The sequence below is a fragment of the Rutilus rutilus genome, assembly GCF_951802725.1.
Source record: "Rutilus rutilus genome assembly, chromosome: 11".
NCBI classification, from domain to species: domain Eukaryota; kingdom Metazoa; phylum Chordata; class Actinopteri; order Cypriniformes; family Leuciscidae; genus Rutilus; species Rutilus rutilus.
Genome location: NC_140216.1, coordinates 13903900 through 13921925, shown reverse-complemented (window position 1 = coordinate 13921925; position 18026 = coordinate 13903900). Strand labels below are relative to the sequence as shown.

Here is an 18026-nt window from a genome sequence, read left to right as displayed (position 1 = left end):
ATCCTGAGGTGGACGCGTGGTATCAAGGTCCTGCCCATACTCCCGCAGACACTGCTGTCAATCATGACGTTACACCCCATTATCAAATAACTAACTGAATCCAAACTTATTGCTAAAACGAACACCTGAACATACGTCTGTGTGATAAGAACTAGGCCTACCTAAAATGACAGAAACAATTAAAAAAAATAAAAATAATAATTGATGTGTAATTGGATTGTTTAGTTTGACTCTTGTCCCATTCAATTACATGGAGAGGGTAAGGTTTATAACCTATACTGTATGCAGCCACCAGGGGGCGATCGAAATGCTTTGGCTTCACTTTTCAGGTAGTGTGCGGTAGCCTACACTTGGGTGTAGAAAGTTGCGGTTTTGGTAAGGGGCGTGACATTTCCAAACACGCTATGACCAATTACAACACACTGGTCCATCTGACCAATAAGAGCCCTTTGTCCTTTTCGGAAGGAGGGGCTTCATAGAGGCAGAAACTAAACAGAGCATTACTGATGGACTGGGCAGAGAGTGTGCTGCAACAATGTCAAAATATGTGACAAATAATGTGTCTTTTGAACATTCAAGCATTAAAACCTCTTCTAGTAGACCCCAAAAACAAAATCAAGACTGAAAAGGGGCCTAAAATGTCCTCTTTAAATAATGAATATAACAGGTTAAATAAAAATATAATGAATATTTATAGTGCATATATTCAACAAAATGATCTGTGCATAATACCTGCCTGAAGCAAACAAATCTCTTAAAATCTGTTCTGTTTCTCTCTCAGTGATAAATATTTTGGAGCTCCGTGATCCACGTCAGACAGCTGCAGCTATAGAGAATCTGTTTGGATCTCTTCAGACAGTGGGAGATCTGTACATCACCTCCACCTTCATGCTGCCACCCAAACTCGGCGGCGTTTTGTTCGGCCTCTATGATAAGGAGGACAACAAGAAGTACCTGGAGATTGCTGCTGTAGGCAAGATCAACAAAAGTGAGTGCTTTTCCCAAATACCTTTGCAAACATTCCCTCATATGTAATTTGTGTTTCAAAAGGTTCTTAATAGTTTAAGTAAGTCTTTGTTTATGATTCCTGTCATTGGAAAGATCAATTCTCCTTTCTCTCCTCAGTACTGGTGCGATACTTGCGCTCTGATGGAAAAGCTCATGCTGTCAATTTACAAAATCCTGTCCTCGCTGAGGGACGCACCCAATCACTTATTCTCAGAATGGGTGGACTTAGACGGAGTCACATAAACCTAGAGCTTTATGTAAACTGTCGATTGGTCGACTCTGCTCAGGGCCTCCCTTCCTTTGTCGGGCTTCCATCAGAGGCAGAATCTGTGGATGTTCGCACCGGACAGAAGTCTTATGCCAGGATACAGGTGATTCATTTAGGTCAACAATTAATTAACATTTTTTTGTCATGGTTTGCAGTCTGTGTGAATCAAAGTAACTGTTCAGAAAACTTTTTTTTGTCATTTACTCAAGTGCATGTTGTACCAAACCCATAAGACTTTTTTTCATTTTCGAAAACACAAATGAAGATAGTTTTAATAAAACCTGAGAGACCTTCAAGTCCATGCAACCAAAACTCGGATGCTTCAACGTGTGGCATTGTAAAGATAATCCATATGAATTGTCCTCTGAAGAGAGACAATCACTTTATATGATGAACAGATTTATTTTAGGCTTTTATACATACATGTATAAAACTTGGGTTAAACCTCTCGATTCATATATTAATTACACTCATAGTATTTCTTTTTTGCTTGGTTAATGTAGACAAATTTTGTAAAAGGATGAGAGGATAAAAATGTCTTAATTTGTGCTTCGAAGATGAATGAAAGTAAGTTTGAAATGAGGGTGAGTAAATGATGACAGAATTTAGCTTTTTTGGTGAACTTAACCTTTACAGGAGCACATATAATGCATAGCTCATAAATGATATTTCAAATTGTGTGGTTTGTACTTTTCAAGTGACTTAAATACTGTTCTGATGGATTTTTTTTAATACATTTTCAGTGGTACAAGGTCAGTGTGTTAAATGATGAAGTCTGGAAGAAGAGAGATAAGGATACATGTGTAAATATGCTAGTAATGAGTATGTTTCATATATATATATATATATATATATATATATATATGTGCTGTATACATTTTAGGGCTTAGTAGAGTCTGTCAAACTGGCTCTCGGAGGCTCTCTGGCTACAGCTGGTCTTCTCATTGACTGTCCATTTCAAGGAGATTCAGCTATAAACAATGCAGGTAATGACTTCACAGTATCAAAGGAACTTTAACTATGTGGTAACTTACAAGACATTTAAAAAAAAATACATAATTTACAGCAGAGCACACTGGGCACTCAATGTCCAACAGTGCACTCAATTCATCCTTTCATTTACACTGTGACAAATAAACTATAAATAATATAACCACCTATATCATGTGACAGCACTAAAGCATGCTACTTTTTGTCAGACCTTTATTAATACATACTATAATGTTTTTCAGACAATTGTTTTTAAATATTAGGTAGGACAGTACATACTGCATAGTATACCATAGGCGGTATAGTATTCCATTATCATGTCATCATACTGCCCTCTTGTGGCAATGCAGAAATTATGCCCATTATAGATAGACCATTTGGGAGCAGACGTCACAATTACGTCACTTGCACCTGCATGCGCATTATGGTGGCAGAAAAACAGTGGTAACAATTGGAGATAACTGGCAAAATCCACAGAATAAGAATTTTTATATTTATAGAATTCCGTCGTCAAATACGCCCTTTAAAACTATACAAAGACATTTATGTTACAAGCCACAGACTGGACTGGTGAAATGATTAGTCTACTATTAAAGCATGAATAAGTCTACATAATTTTCACATATGCTGTTCAAATGGGATACAATGTATTGGGCCTACAGTTAAAGGTACAATATGTAAGATTTTTGTAAAAAAAAAAAAAAAAAAAAAAAATCACTTGCACAGATATATTTCCTGCAGTTGTACTTACAATATCCCAAAAGTTCCCAAAGATTTTTAATTTCAGAGAAATTCCAATTTTAAATACGTCTAGCGGCACGCTCACACTGTTGTTGTTTCATTCAAACATTATGGACCATGGCAAGCAGACTTTGGGACAAAAGGAGAACTAAAACGAGGATCAATATCAGCGTGGCGTTTTCGAAATGCCAAGAGCTCCACGTCCGCGACTAACTTCGACTTGACAGAGACGCCGCTCTTGCATGTACTTTATTAGACAGGTGAGCAAATGTACATAAAACTAATCAATGTTATATAGCTCAACATGATGAAATGTTAGAGAATATGATCAGTATTTTATTCTAATGTTGATCTAGCTTACTGCTAGTCTCATACAGCCAACAAACTAACACATAGAATAACATTATAACTTTCAACGCACTCAAATACAGTTTAGTGTGATAGTGTAGACCAAGTGAAACAGCGTTGCGTTACCTCAAGTTTCATTCGTCTAATAAACTGACCTGTGTGTAGTAATTCTGCACTTGCGTGTGTTTCGGTAGAATGAAATGTCCTTATTTCTTATAACGTTACTCGCGTGTGGGGCTGATATCTGTCTCTCATTAGCAATGGCGACCTGCTTCATACCAGAGTCATGTTAAAAACAATGTATTCACTCATTCCTTTCATAATTGTGAGAGGTAACTCAAAATGACCTTTTTCATTTTTTTATTCTGTGGCTTCCATAGACTTATCACTGTAGAACTGTCATTATCTGACACCAGGCATTTATAATTTTATGATTTTAACTGAATAAATTTCAAATTAAAATAAACGGTGTCCTTTTAAACATTCAATTCATCAAAGAATCCTGATTTTTTTTTAAAACAATTTCCACAAAAATATTAGGCAGCACAACTGGTTTTAAAATTGATAATATTAAGCTGAAAATTCAGCTTTGACATCACAGGAATAAAGTACATTTTAAAATATATTCAAATAGAAAAGTATAAATTGTAAGAATTTTGTGAGCATGAGATATATGCATTACAATTTTTAAAAATCATTAAAAATAACATCACACAACACATTTTTTAATTAAAGATTTTTAAATAAAAAAAAAAACATAAAAAAATTACAGACTTCAAAAATATTTGTCTGTATATGATTTTGTTTTAGAACAAGATTTGTTTTATATATATAAAATGTTGATGCTGTTTCTTTACAGTAGCCAGTGACATCAACGCCATCCTTGGTAAATATCAAATATTATCAAATCATGTGAATGTACTATCACAATTGAATTATCTCCATGCCTGTAATGCTTTTCTGTGATAATAAAAATACCCTCTCATATGGCCAGGTGATCACACCAAAGCTCTGATTGGACAGCTGATAATCTTTAACCAGATCATGGGAGAGCTGAGAGAGGATATCAGAGAACAGGTATTGTATTGCACATTTCTGTTTTTAATTGGGGTATGGGATTTTATCAAATCAAATTCTCTCTGCTTTTCTGTGTTTTTAGACTAAAGAGATGTCTCTCATAAGAAACACCATCCTTGAATGTCAAGTGTGTGGTAAGTGGTGGAGAAAAGCCGGAAGGATAATGGATCTGATAATGGATCTATTAGGTTTTGTTAAAACATATCTGAAGATTGTCATGGTATTAACCTTATTTTTCAACATGGAAATAAGCTGTTTTCTGTGAATATGTGAGGCTTCCAATTCCCAATTCCTATAGGGAAATAACGAAAATAATATCAAAGTTCGGTAAATGGTAAAACTATTTGCGCTACAAACCAGTGGGTTTATAATTTTGACAATACATTAAAATAATGTGGTAAGAAATAACCAGTTTGCAATATCAAGCAGCATAATAATAACTGGAAGCGGATGACACCAGAAGCCAGACACATGAAGAAATTTACAATTGATGAAATTTACAAATGGCCGTGCCCGTTCTTTTATGAAAGGTGGAGAGAGGTAACCTGTATGTTGCTCTCTCTTTGTTTATCAGGATTCCATGAGCCTCAATCACGGTGTCATCCTAACCCCTGCTATAACGGCGTAAGCTGCATGGAGAGTTTGACGTACCCAGGATATCAATGTGGCCCCTGCCCAGAGGGCATGACAGGCAACGGAACACACTGCCAGGACATTGATGAGGTTCCTGCTAATATCGCATAGTTTATTATTATAATTATTAGTGTTTGCTAAGGCATCAAGTATTTTTTATATTGCTCCAAAAATACCAGAGTCATACACTTAGAAGGACACTTATTACTTATTATTAGTACTAATTACAGAAATAATATACTCAAGGGAGGATAATCAACAAAACAGGGAACAGGTGTGTAACTTAATTAACAACCATGGAAACTAACAATGACAAGGAACACAGGCAAAACGGGAAGAGCGAAAACAAAATAAAAACACCATGAAACTAAACATTACTAAACATAACTCTGACAAAACACCCACCTCCCAGAAGGTGCATCATTGTGCATTTGAGGAAGGGTGGCAGCTCTGGAGGTGGTCGAAAAGCTGGAGACAGACGGACACTAGGAGGTGGACCCACCGGTGGAGCCAGGATAGCTGGAGACCCAGACAAAGGAGGAGACACAGAGACTGAGTGACACCATAGGTAGTGGAGGCCAAGGTGGAACCGTGGTGACGAGCAGGCAGAAGGAGCCAGGGTGCCGGAGGATTGAGGCAGAGCCGGTGGGACTGAGGCCCAAGGTGGAGCTGAAGGTAAGGAGGAGCCGGACAGAGCTGAAGGGGTGGAGGGACAAGGTGCAGCCAAAAGCCCGGAAGTCCTGTGGCGTAAGCAGTGATGACTGACCAAGGCAGAGCCGGAGTGACGAGGGAGCCCGGTGAAGCTGTGACGACGATGGTCCCAGGTGAAGCCGAGGGGGTGAGGAACCAAGGTGGAGCCGACTGGTCAACGGGCCGAGGTGGAGTGACGGGCTTGGCAGCCTAAGGCGGAACCAGGGGATCCAAGGCGGAGTTGGAGGCTTTGGGAAATAACCACTTTCCTCACAAACATTTACAGAGGCCAGACACATCTCACCCTCAGTATCTGGAGTATGGTCAGGGTTCCAATCCAAGCCCTCGTACTCCACGAGGACACCCACTGGGACGGACGGTGTTGCTTGCTCACGCAACTGGTCAGACTCCGGGATGAAGTTGGGCTCAGGCGTCAACTCTGGCTCACCCGTGAGGCAGACAGTCAACAGCGAATTGTTATTAGCCAGCTCCCACTCCACAAATTTGGCAAAAATGTCCCTTGAGGACCATCTTTGTGCAGTCGTGCCTTAGTTCACTCATTTTAAAACAACGACAACACCAAGCAAAAAACTTGGAGAACTGAGGGCTTAAATACACAAGGGTGGATAATCAACAGAACAGGGAACAGGTGTGTAACTTAATTGACAACCATAGAAACTAACAATGGCCGAGAACAGGGAAAACTAAACCAAAACACCATGAAACTAAACATGACTTAACATAATATTGTGATATTAAATAACAGACTACAGTTAAAATTAGAATCAATCAAATTAGAATGTTAATCAACACATCAAAATATGTGTATTTCTTTAAAGCACAGCAAAAGATTATTAAAATATGTTTTAAAATGTACTTTAAAGTAAAACGTAATTTGAAATTAAGAAGTGCACTTTATAAAAGTGTACATAAGTATTTTAAGAAACAAAAATGTACACTCTTTAAGTACTCTTAAGTTGACTTTTATTTCATTGATGTTATATTATCTATAAGTACAGTTTATATATATATTTATTTATTTATTTATATAAACTGTAGTTGCTAGCTGCTTGCTTACTGGGCAAACTCAAATTGACCAACCCCCAAGTTTCTACAGTGTTCTGATCTGTAGATACCCTTGTGAAAAAGAATATACGTATATATATATATATATATATATATATATATATATATATATATATATATATATATATATATATATGCCCAGTAAGCAAAGCAGCTAGCAACCACATAGCCACACTCATGACATCTTGGTAAATACATAGCATATTGAGATATTTAATCTGTGCTGCAGCAGAAAATGGAAGTTACAGTTTTAACATAATCTGTTTTCCGCCATACTTTTCTTTTTTCTATCAATATCTCCCTTTGTTATAGTGTACTTCTCAGCCCTGTTTCTCTGCAGAGTTGTGTGTGAACACAGCTAAAGGCTTCACCTGTGAGCCCTGTCCCATAGGATTCACCGGTACAACACTCAGGGGGGTTGGTTTGGACTTTGCCAAGAGCCACAAGCAGGTAAAAATGTGTCAAAAGTCCAATTACAACCAAAAATAGTGAGGATAACAAAATGTAAAGATATGGCCTATTCAGACCTCAGTATTTTTTATTTCATTGAACAGATATTATGTCTGCGATTAGCTTTACTGTTTAATGTTCTTGGTGTGAACAGGCTTTTACCGTGAGAATATTGTTAATTTTTTTCAGGAATGTGTTGATATTGATGAGTGTGCTGAGCACTCAAGTGCCTGTGTGCCCAACTCAGTCTGTATAAATACAGTGGTGAGTAAACTCTCAAAATTTGCACTTTAAATAAGTTAACACCAGAATTCGCCATAATTGGTGAAACATAAACGTACCACTGTCAAACTGATTTCTCTCTTTTCATAGGGATCGTTCAAGTGTGGCCAGTGTAAAGCAGGATTTGTGGGTAATCAGACTGCTGGCTGTTTTGCAAGGAGGACGTGTGAAACTCTGGGCTATAACCCCTGTGATGTAAATGCACACTGTGCGATGGGCCGCAATAATGACATTTCCTGCTTGGTGAGAATCTAGAAATTAATTTTCCTACCTGGAAATTCTGAATCTAAAATCTTCATTTGTAATTAAAGCACATACTGCTCTTAAGTGAGATGACAAATTCTTTAATGTTTTGGATTACTTCTTTGCTTCTTTTAACTCAAAAAGCCAGAATTGTCCAAATGGCTGATCCTTCTCTTCATTTTGTGTCCCGCAGTGTAACGTTGGCTGGGCAGGTAATGGGAACATCTGTGGTCCAGACTCAGACATTGATGGTTACCCTGATGAACCACTTCCATGCATTGACAATGACCAACACTGCAGAGCGGTACATACTCATTCACAAAAAATAAATTGCACCCACTGATAGTTCTTTAAATTGCTCATCTGCCTTGTTTAATCACCCAATTCACTAAAGAAATTAATCATCAGAAGACAAACACTTGTGCTGAATAAAAAATCCATGCCGAATTGCACTGGCCAGATCATAATGTCTAAAATACTGAGAAACACTGGTTATAGCACTCTTCTTTATCAATTGATAAATTACTACCATCTTGATTGATACAAAGTGTACAAAATCTTGTTTAAACAAGATTACATTGGCCATCAGAGTATTACTTAATTTAACATGCTTATTGCATCGCAACACCAGTCCAAATATCACCTGGTTAAATTAGCCGAAACTGTGTTGAATTTGCCACATTCTGTCCAATTCATTGTTTACTACCCTGTGAACAGATTTCTGCTTAACATCTCTGTTGTTAATCATGCTTTTTGGTATAATATGAGTATTAATAATTTGAATATCCCTGTGCAGGATAACTGTGCGAATACCCCAAACTCTGGACAAGAAGATACAGATGGAGATGGGATTGGTGATCAATGTGATGAGGATGCAGATGGAGATGGAATCAAAAATGTTGAGGTTTCTGATCAAGTGGCTAAGGATTGTTGAAATATTGAGCAATAATTAGATAACACACCGGTTTCATATTGGCTGATGTCCTGATGTTTTTTTTTTTAATGTTTTTTATTATTATTTTGAAACCAATTGTCTGTAGGACAGATCCTAAGCTGTAGCTATTCTAATTGCATGTTTCTAGGACAACTGTCGTCTAGTGCCCAATAAGGACCAGCAGAACTCTGACACAGATTCGTATGGCGATGCTTGCGACAACTGCCCTAACGTTCCCAATGGAGATCAGCTTGATACGGATGGCAATGGCAAAGGAGATATCTGTGATAATGATATTGATGGAGATGGTACTGGCCTACTCACTTTTAACTGTTCTGTAGTTTTACAGCATTGTACAACATCATCTACTCCTGCCACTGTATTCTCTTCGCAGGCATCCCTAACGTTTTGGATAACTGTCCTAAGATACCCAATCCCATGCAGACAGACCGAGACGGAGATGGTGTGGGTGACGCGTGTGACAGCTGTCCTGAGGTCAACGATCCTTTGCAGGTTTGACAAAGGGATCAATATAATGGTAAAAGGAAGGGAAGAGGGGGCACCATCCAGAGATGAAGCTGAAGGTTCTTCATCTCGGGTTGAGATGTCTAAAAAATGGAGGCAGAGATACAGCTGAGATAGTGGGGACATTAGGCCGGAATGATGTAAAACTGTCTATCATTTGTGTAGAATCATAGGAGAAGTAGTGTGCTTTTATGTTAGTGCCCAGTGAGGTTGTGTACAGTATATCGAGAAGAGTAGAGGTCCAAGCACTGAACCTTGAGGCACCCCAGGGTTTTTTAGGTTACCTGACTAAATATTTTGCATAAATTGTTTACTGCTCATTGCTCACCCATTGCTTTAATTTAACTCTGCTCATTTGAGCAGTCAAATTAAAATGTTGCATTTTCAATAGCCAAATTCCACAACGTGACTACTTAAGCAAACTTGTATCATATTCCTAAAAATAGATTAAAAATGAACATGATCAACCCATCACTTTTTCAGAACTTTTGATAACTACAGAAACAGTAGCTTATGTTAGGGTTAACTTCTGTTAATGTACAAGAGATGAGCGCTTCAGTGACATTAGTTGAATGTATCAACATTTCTTCCATAATTATTAAAGAGGCATATAAATAATAAATAAAATGAAATTGGTTAGATTTTGTGAACCCTGCTTTTTAAATATGAATGCAATGGTTAATTCTCATATTTTGCTTTTTTGCAGTCAGATATGGATAACGATTTGGTGGGAGATGTGTGTGATACAAACAAGGACATGTAAGTACTTGTGTTGATAAATGTTTATTTTACCCAAGATTTTTACAGTTCTCTTAAAGTGTAATAGTTGTTTTAAGTTTGTTTTCTTTTAGTATAAGTCAATTTCAATTTCTTATGTGGTATAATTCATTACTCAGAAAAATCTGCTTATTTTGTGTTTAAAGACCTACTGAAAATGATTCTCTGCGTGTAGGGATGATGATGGATATCAGGACACGAGGGATAACTGCCCTGAAGTGCCCAACAGTTCTCAGCTGGACTCGGATAATGATGGCATTGGGGACGAGTGTGATGATGATGATGACAACGATGGAATTCCAGATATCCTCCCTCCTGGTCCAGATAACTGCAGACTTGTTCCCAACCCCAGTCAAAAAGACACTGATGGTCTGATTCTTAATTCTGTATTTTGGAAAAGCATACTACACTTACTGTTTCTGCAGTATATATTCAGTGCACAGAGTATGTACATTTGAAATTTTATACTATTTTTGCCAGAATGTGCAGTAACAAGCATTGCACGAAATACTATATTCCACAATGCTATCTATTCAACTTGGCTTTCTATTTCCAATGTGACGAAGGAACTCAAAGTAATATCAACCACAACTTTAAACATATTTGCTTGACTGGAGGTCATAATGTTTTATTGGAGTGGGACATTTTACACAAAATTAGATTTTTTATTTCTGAGATGATATCTGGACCAACGCTCACTGAACTAAACTTCTGAAGTAATGAGATTATGTGACATCAATATAGTATAGTATAGTATAACATTTTAAAAAACAATGTGCTGTTTCACAGACTTTTCAGATTGTAAAAATATGATGCAGTAACCAGTATGCTGGTATTCTTTTCCAGAGATACTTATTGTCTTATTGACACAGTCTAGAAATTAACATATTTGTTTTGTACCTTCTCTCCTTTCAGCCAATGGAGTTGGTGACATGTGTGAGACAGACTTCGACAACGATAAGGTGAATGACTTGTTGGATGCGTGCCCTGAAAGTGCTGAGGTCACTATGACAGATTTCAGGGCGTTCCAGACAGTCATTCTTGACCCTGAAGGAGATGCTCAGATCGACCCCAATTGGCTGGTACTAAATAAGGTGATTATTGATTAAAATGGCTTTTATTTGATCAGCTAGCTTTTCCTATATTGTTGTGCTTATTGTAGACAAAGTCTTTGAAGTATTATAAAAACAACTTTGGTGTTATTTTAGGGAATGGAGATTGTGCAGACCATGAATAGCGACCCTGGTTTGGCTGTGGGTATGTACACTGAACAAAAATTTGTGTACGGTTTAGGCCTACTTTATAGCAATTTATACTCAGAAATTACTTGTAAAAGTCACAAGTAATGAAAAAGAAATGGCAAGTAATACATTGAATTAAACGTGACATTTTGAAGTAGAAAGACTGAAATAGGATTTTCTTGTTAAACATTGTTTTAACATGTTTTAATAGTGTACATAAAACTCTTTTACATTTTCGTACAGCCATAAAATCACAGTTGGTGTTTTGTGACTTTTACAGTTCATTTACTTCACTTTCAACAGATTAATTGACATTTCTGTGTCTCAACAACTATTAACCTCTTTATTTTTTTATTTAGGTTACACAGCGTTTAATGGTGTTGATTTTGAGGGCACGATCCATGTGAACACGGCCACTGATGATGATTACGTGGGCTTCATCTTTGGCTATCAGGACTCTTCCAGCTTCTATGTGGTGATGTGGAAACAGACAGAACAGACATACTGGCAGAATTTACCCTTTAAAGCCTCAGCTCAGCCTGGACTACAGCTTAAGGTAAAGTCAATTTAAAATATGCATTAAAATTAGGGCTGTCAATTGATATGTAACTGAATTATGCACCCCTTACAAAAAAGAAGTTTAAGTGTGCTACTAGTATACTTCTTTTAAACTAAAAATAAAACTTTCAGTCTACTTTTTATGTACTTCTCAGAAATATACTTAAAATGACACTTAAGTATACTTGAATTATAAATGTCTAAGTATATTTGGCCTATACTTGTACTCAATCTTTTGATCGAGATGTACTTAAAAGTATAATTAAGTATTCTAAGTATACTTGGATTGTAGTTGTGTTTACTCTTTTGATTGAGTAACTTATTAATTAGTATTTTCTCATAGTTTTACATTGTTTAAAAAATATTGATTTAAAGGGATACTCCACTTTTTTTGGAAATAGGCTCATTTTACAACTCCCCCAGAGTTAAACAGTTGAGTTTTATCATTTTGGAATCCATTCAGCCGATCTCCGGGTCTGGCGGTACCACTTTTAGCATAGCTTAGCATAATGAATTGAACCGGACAAGACCATTAGCATCTCTCTAAAAAAAATTAACAAAGAGTTTCAATATTTTTCCTATTTAAAACTTGACTCTTCTGTAGTTAAATCGTATACTAAAACCGACGGAAAATGAAAAGTTGTGATTTTCTAGGCTGATATGACAAGGAACTATACTCTCATTCCTGCGTAATAATCAAGAAACTTTGCTGCCATACCATGAGTCCAGCAGGCGTAATGATATGACGCAGTGCCTGCCGCCTGATAATAGGCTACCGAGCTGGGGACTATTATCAGGCGCTGCGTCATATCATTACGCCATGTTCATTTACGAGTATTTAAAAAATTTTGTCCACTGGTAGTGTACATAGGAATGGACTTCAAATTTACTTAAAGTACAGTGAAAAGTATTTTTAAAGGTGAACTAAGTAACTTTTTTACCTTAACTGAACAGCTTCGGAGTCATTGGAATGGTTATATTACTTATTTCGGGTTGAATGGTGGTCGTTTCGCACCCCCCTGGTGCCCGTGAGCGGAAAATTCGCACTTGCAACTTTGAGACGTCAGGAAGTATCGCGTGATATCAGGTCTCGCGATGTAAACAATTGCTTTACAGCCAAAAGAAATCTGCTAAAATGCTGTCATTATTGCGCTCCCTCACGCTGTTTGAACTCGAATGAAGAAGACATTTAAAGAATGTCCCATCTGCTTTGATGTCGTTGATCTACTAGCCTCTGGTGTCTGAGAATCGCCAACGAGTTTTTACAACAGTGTTATACTTAAAGAAGTATACTTATTTTTTGTAAGGAACCTGATATGCAGATTAATGTTAATGAATTAAATAAATGCAGGGATTAAAGTTCTCCGTCGCTACGACGGATTTCCGTTAATTGCAGCAAGTCTATGACGGATTTCCGTCATTGCGGGTTCCAGTCTGTCCTTAAAGTCTTAAATTCACTTTTCATAATTTTAAGGCCGTAAATAGGCTTTCATTTCTCAAATAGTGTAATAAATATCTTAATTTTAGTTTGAATAGGTCTTAAATTAAGGAAAGACGAGGTGTATTCACCCTGCTGAGGGGGATGTGATCAAAGCCTGGAGTGGAGCAAAAGCACGTTCCTCTCTCCACTCTAAGCACTCTGTAATCACTTCGCTCATAGTCCACTCCGGGTTTTCAATTACCGCTCACGGAAAGTGCATGTCAGGCTACAGCTGAGCGCTGAGGTAGAACTATATTTCAGTGACACACTTATAATGCAGGTAGGGCTGGGCGATATCGATATAAAAAATATATCGATATATTTTTTAAATGCGATATGGAATTAGACCATATCACATCGATATAGTTCAAATTTGCGCTGTGATCCTTGCTCCCCGCGCCTCCGCTCCTCCTTTTCCACACTGCGTGCGTGTTTAGAGCATGTTATGTTATGAGAGGCGAATCATGACTACTTCAGAAAACCCAGCACAATAGGAACTACCAGGCAGGCAGTGACATAAGTGTACGCTGAAATAAAGTTTTTCACCTCAGAAAAACGGACTTTCTTGTCCTGTCAGCCGTTATCCTGTTCTCGTAGCGCACACTCAATTGCACGCGCAAATTCAGCGGCGCGCGCTGTATTGCTTCACTGATCAAGTGCAAAAGAAACTACGAGCATGCAACGCCGTTACGTTGTAAATTACACGAAATAAAAGTAATGCAGGTATGATTCTCATTCTATTCACCAGTTTCCATGTTTCATTAACAGTTATTGTTAATATTGTGTATTCACCATGGTAACTGTCGTTTCCATATAACCCCAAAATGCCACTATTTTTCTTTGTGTTATTTTTTATATTTATAAATGACTGTAGTGGCTCATACCAACATTGTATTAACAAAAACTAGTTTGGGACTGCTATTTAACAGCTTTAGCCTAGGCCTAATGTTTACAGTGCTATGCATAAGTTTAGACACCCATACTAAAGTTGACTAAAAAGAGGAATAAAAAATCATCTTTTGGAAACTGAACTTAATGCCTTAATTTGAAAAATTAGGAAAAATCCAACCTTAAAGGACACCCATTTTCTTTGTGTATAAATAATGTATCGTAAATAAATAAATGTTCTTCCTTAAAATACAGGGTGCATAAGTTTGGACACCCCTATGTTAAATTCCCATAGAAGCAGGCAGATTTTTATTTTTAAAGGCCAGTTACTTCATGGATCCAGGATACTATGCATCCTGATAAAGTTCCCTTGGCCTTTGGAATTAAAATAGCCCCACATCATCACATAGCCTTCACCATACCTAGAGATTGGCATGGTTTTATTTCAGTTAGCCTAATAGCTAGTTTGATTTGCATTGAGAGATGATCTTATGGAAAGTATCTCTAGGTATGGTGAATGCTATGTGATGATGTGGGGCTATTTTAATTCCAAAGGCCAAGGGAACTTTATCAGGATTCATAGTATCCTAAAAAATAAATAAAAAAAATACTTAAAAATAAAAATCTGCCTGCCTCTATGGGAATTTAACATTACTTGTGTGTTAACAAATTTTGTGTAAACGTGTTATAATTTGCATATATATATATATATATGCAAATTATTAATTATATTAGTATGTTCCATGCCTGGTTTTCATAGATTAAAATATAGCTTTTAAAATACGCCTACTGGCAATATTAAAGCGGTTTAAAACGTCTCCCCTTAAAACGCTACTGGTCTCGACTATTTAAAAAGTTAAAGGAATATGACTTGGCCTAAAAAAAAAATTTCAGTCAGAAGAATTTTTTTCACTTTAATCCCTGTAAATGTGAATATTTGCTGAGAAAAGCAAAGCAAATGTAGTACTTTATTGTGGCAGATAATTAAAGCATTGAATACACAAAATTCACCGGTGTTGCATTTTTACGAATGTGAGAAAGGAATGTGGAGGGAGAAAGGAGAACATTTGGGACATAATGTAGGCCTGATTCAAAAATTATTTTAAATTATTTATTTTATTTTAAGGTTTGGCAACAGTAAGATTTTTTTTATAATAATATATATTTTTGCTCACCAAGGCAGCATTTATTTAATCAAAAATACAGTAAAAATATTATTATTGTGAAATGTTTTCTATCTGAATATATTTTAAAATGTAATTTATTCCTGTGATGACAGTTGAATTTTCAGCATCATTACTCAGTATTCAGTGTTACATGCTTGCTCCTTCAGAAATCATTCTAATATTCTGATTTGCTGCTCAAGAAACATTTATTATTATCGATGTTGAAAACAGTTGCGCTGGCTATTTTTATTTTTTTATTTTTTTCAGGATTCTTTGATGAATAGAAAGTTCAAAAGAACAGCATTTATTTGAAATAGAATTTTTCCTTAACAATGTAAAATTATTTGCTGTCACTTGTGATCAATTTAATGTGTCCTTGCTAATTAAAAGTATTAATTTATTTTTAAAAATCTCACTGACGGGAGAGTAGTGCATATGTTCATGTTTAAATGCCTTTTATTAACATTACTCTGAAGTCTCTTTTTACCTCACTCTTCCAGGCAGTGAAGTCTCGTACCGGCCCTGGTGAGTATCTGCGTAATGCCCTGTGGCACACAGGAGACACATCAGGGGAAGTTACTTTGCTTTGGAAGGACCCAAGAAATGTGGGTTGGAAGGACAGAACGTCCTATCGCTGGCACCTCTCTCACCGCCCACAGGTGGGCTACATAAGGTGAGAGCTGATCTGATTTAACTTTAAGAGATACACAAAACATTTTTCTATGAATGATGACTCACACAATGGTATCTCTTACTATTACTGACTGGGTTCTTTATATCTATGGGACAGATTAAGATTGTATGAAGGTACAGCCCTGGTGGCCGATTCAGGAGTTGTGATAGACACCACTATGAGAGGAGGGCGGTTGGGCGTCTTCTGCTTCTCCCAGGAGAACGTCATATGGTCTAATCTCGGCTATAGATGCAATGGTAAGTAACATGATGTGAGATGCATTCTAAATGGAATCTCAGTATCTGAGTATTTTTTTCTCCTGGTATTTTGCACAGATTCCATACCAGATGACTTTATGCTGTACCAAAAGCAGATGAATCTGAGGACATGAGCATCGCGCTGCATCCCCTCATCATGTCTACCTGTGTGTTTGTGTATATGTGTGTGTTCAGAGAGGTAGGAGGAGATCATGATTAAAATTAGTTTTTTATATTTTGAAATTTTTGAAGGGTAGAAATATTGTCAATCAAAATGATACACTACACTGCACAAGTCTGCATCGTGCGCCATCATGTATGCTTGAAATATGAGTGTGGTGTCTGTGTGCTATTTGGATGAGAATCAGCAAACCTTAAAATGCAAAGCTGATGGAATAAATGTCCTTAAGTTTTAAAAGCTATTAATAAGGTTGTAAATTAAAAAAGGCAATACATGTAACTAAATAGGTTGACTGTGAATTTGGCGTCTTGCAAAAAAATGCTAATAAAAATATCCTTATGTAGTTAAACTACATTTACATACATTTAAAAATACACACAGTTGTGTTTCATTATATAAACCCCATAATTCAGTAATTGTGCTTTTCTAATGGTTTTCCCCGCCAGTTTTTCATCCAAAGAGGCTGTGATTGTGAGGTTATTTTGTTCATTTCAGCACCATGGACAGTGATCTGCTACTTGTTATTCAGTGTGCTGCAAGAATTTAGTGAAGAAAATGAATAAGGACATTTACAAAACTGCATAACAGGTGTATTTGTATGATTTATCCCAGACATAAGCCATTCGGTATTGGTTTGGTGTGAGATTGGAAGCCATGGCAGTATAAGCAAGACAAGGGCACGCCAGCAATAAGCTAAACAAATTCACTGATCTAGCGTTTTACATTTCAAACATATTAACAGAATAAAATAAATCTAAGCCAGACATCTGTACTGTTATGATTTATGCACTTTAAATCATGTTATCAAGTGTATTAATTTTATATTGATGTGTGTCGGTTGGAATAGGCCTGGTTTCACAGACAGTTCTTAGATTAAGCCAGGATTAGGCTTTAGTTCAGTTAGGACATTTAAGTATCTTTAATAAATGTGCTCTAGAAAAAAACATTACTGTTGTGCTTCTTGAGACAAAACAATAGTGCTGGTATATTTTAAGATTGTCAGTGCAAGTTTTTTTTTCAGGTAAAATAGCTCAAAAGTGCATTTTAGTCTGGGACTACTAAAGTCTTGTCTGTGAAACAGGGGACAGGGTTCTGGTTCCTAAATGGAAGCTGTCACAAAATGTAACATCTGACCTCTCGACCCACACTCGTTGATATTATATTGATTAAAACCTGTCAAGGTGTGGACATGAGCGATATTTCAAACATTCATGTAAAAATAGAAATTAACTCCACAGTTAAAAATGTTATGAGAATAATTTAGCATTAAAAAAAAAGTAAAGTATGTTATATCATACAGAAATACAAACCAGTTATTTTGATAGAATAGATCAATAGATCTTTTCCCCGTTATGCTTGAATCACGGAAGCTACTCCAGTTACTTTGCAAAGAGATCTCTTATTTATTATTTTTATTCATGTATCAGACATACGAGAGAAACAGGCATAGAAGAATAAGGCTACATGAGAGGTGGTCTTCATTCCAAATTTCTCTGTTCCCCATTTCTCTATCCCCAGCTCTATATGGTT

General features: G+C 36.7%; 1 protein-coding gene across 3 annotated transcripts in view; it reads left to right on the top strand.

Annotated features, from left to right (window-relative positions):
* thbs3b (thrombospondin 3b) overlaps positions 1-17259 on the top strand; it is a 38975-nt gene extending 21716 nt beyond the window's left edge. For 2 of the 3 annotated variants that reach the window (XM_084422782.1, XM_084422780.1), the window contains 22 exons: positions 782-988; positions 1126-1379; positions 2160-2262; positions 4215-4241; positions 4350-4432; positions 4515-4566; positions 5007-5155; positions 7154-7291; positions 7481-7555; positions 7664-7816; positions 8010-8120; positions 8613-8720; positions 8899-9058; positions 9145-9263; positions 9982-10034; positions 10228-10421; positions 10968-11146; positions 11261-11309; positions 11653-11849; positions 15886-16058; positions 16176-16315; positions 16394-17259. In XM_084422782.1, the coding sequence (XP_084278908.1) occupies positions 782-988; positions 1126-1379; positions 2160-2262; positions 4215-4241; positions 4350-4432; positions 4515-4566; positions 5007-5155; positions 7154-7291; positions 7481-7555; positions 7664-7816; positions 8010-8120; positions 8613-8720; positions 8899-9058; positions 9145-9263; positions 9982-10034; positions 10228-10421; positions 10968-11146; positions 11261-11309; positions 11653-11849; positions 15886-16058; positions 16176-16315; positions 16394-16449 (2780 nt within the window). In that variant the 3' untranslated portion in view covers positions 16450-17259. The remainder of the gene's footprint in view (positions 1-781; positions 989-1125; positions 1380-2159; positions 2263-4214; positions 4242-4349; positions 4433-4514; positions 4567-5006; positions 5156-7153; positions 7292-7480; positions 7556-7663; positions 7817-8009; positions 8121-8612; positions 8721-8898; positions 9059-9144; positions 9264-9981; positions 10035-10227; positions 10422-10967; positions 11147-11260; positions 11310-11652; positions 11850-15885; positions 16059-16175; positions 16316-16393) is intronic. The other variant, XM_084422781.1, reaches the window with a different exon arrangement.
* The last annotated feature ends 767 nt before the right edge of the window (positions 17260-18026 follow it).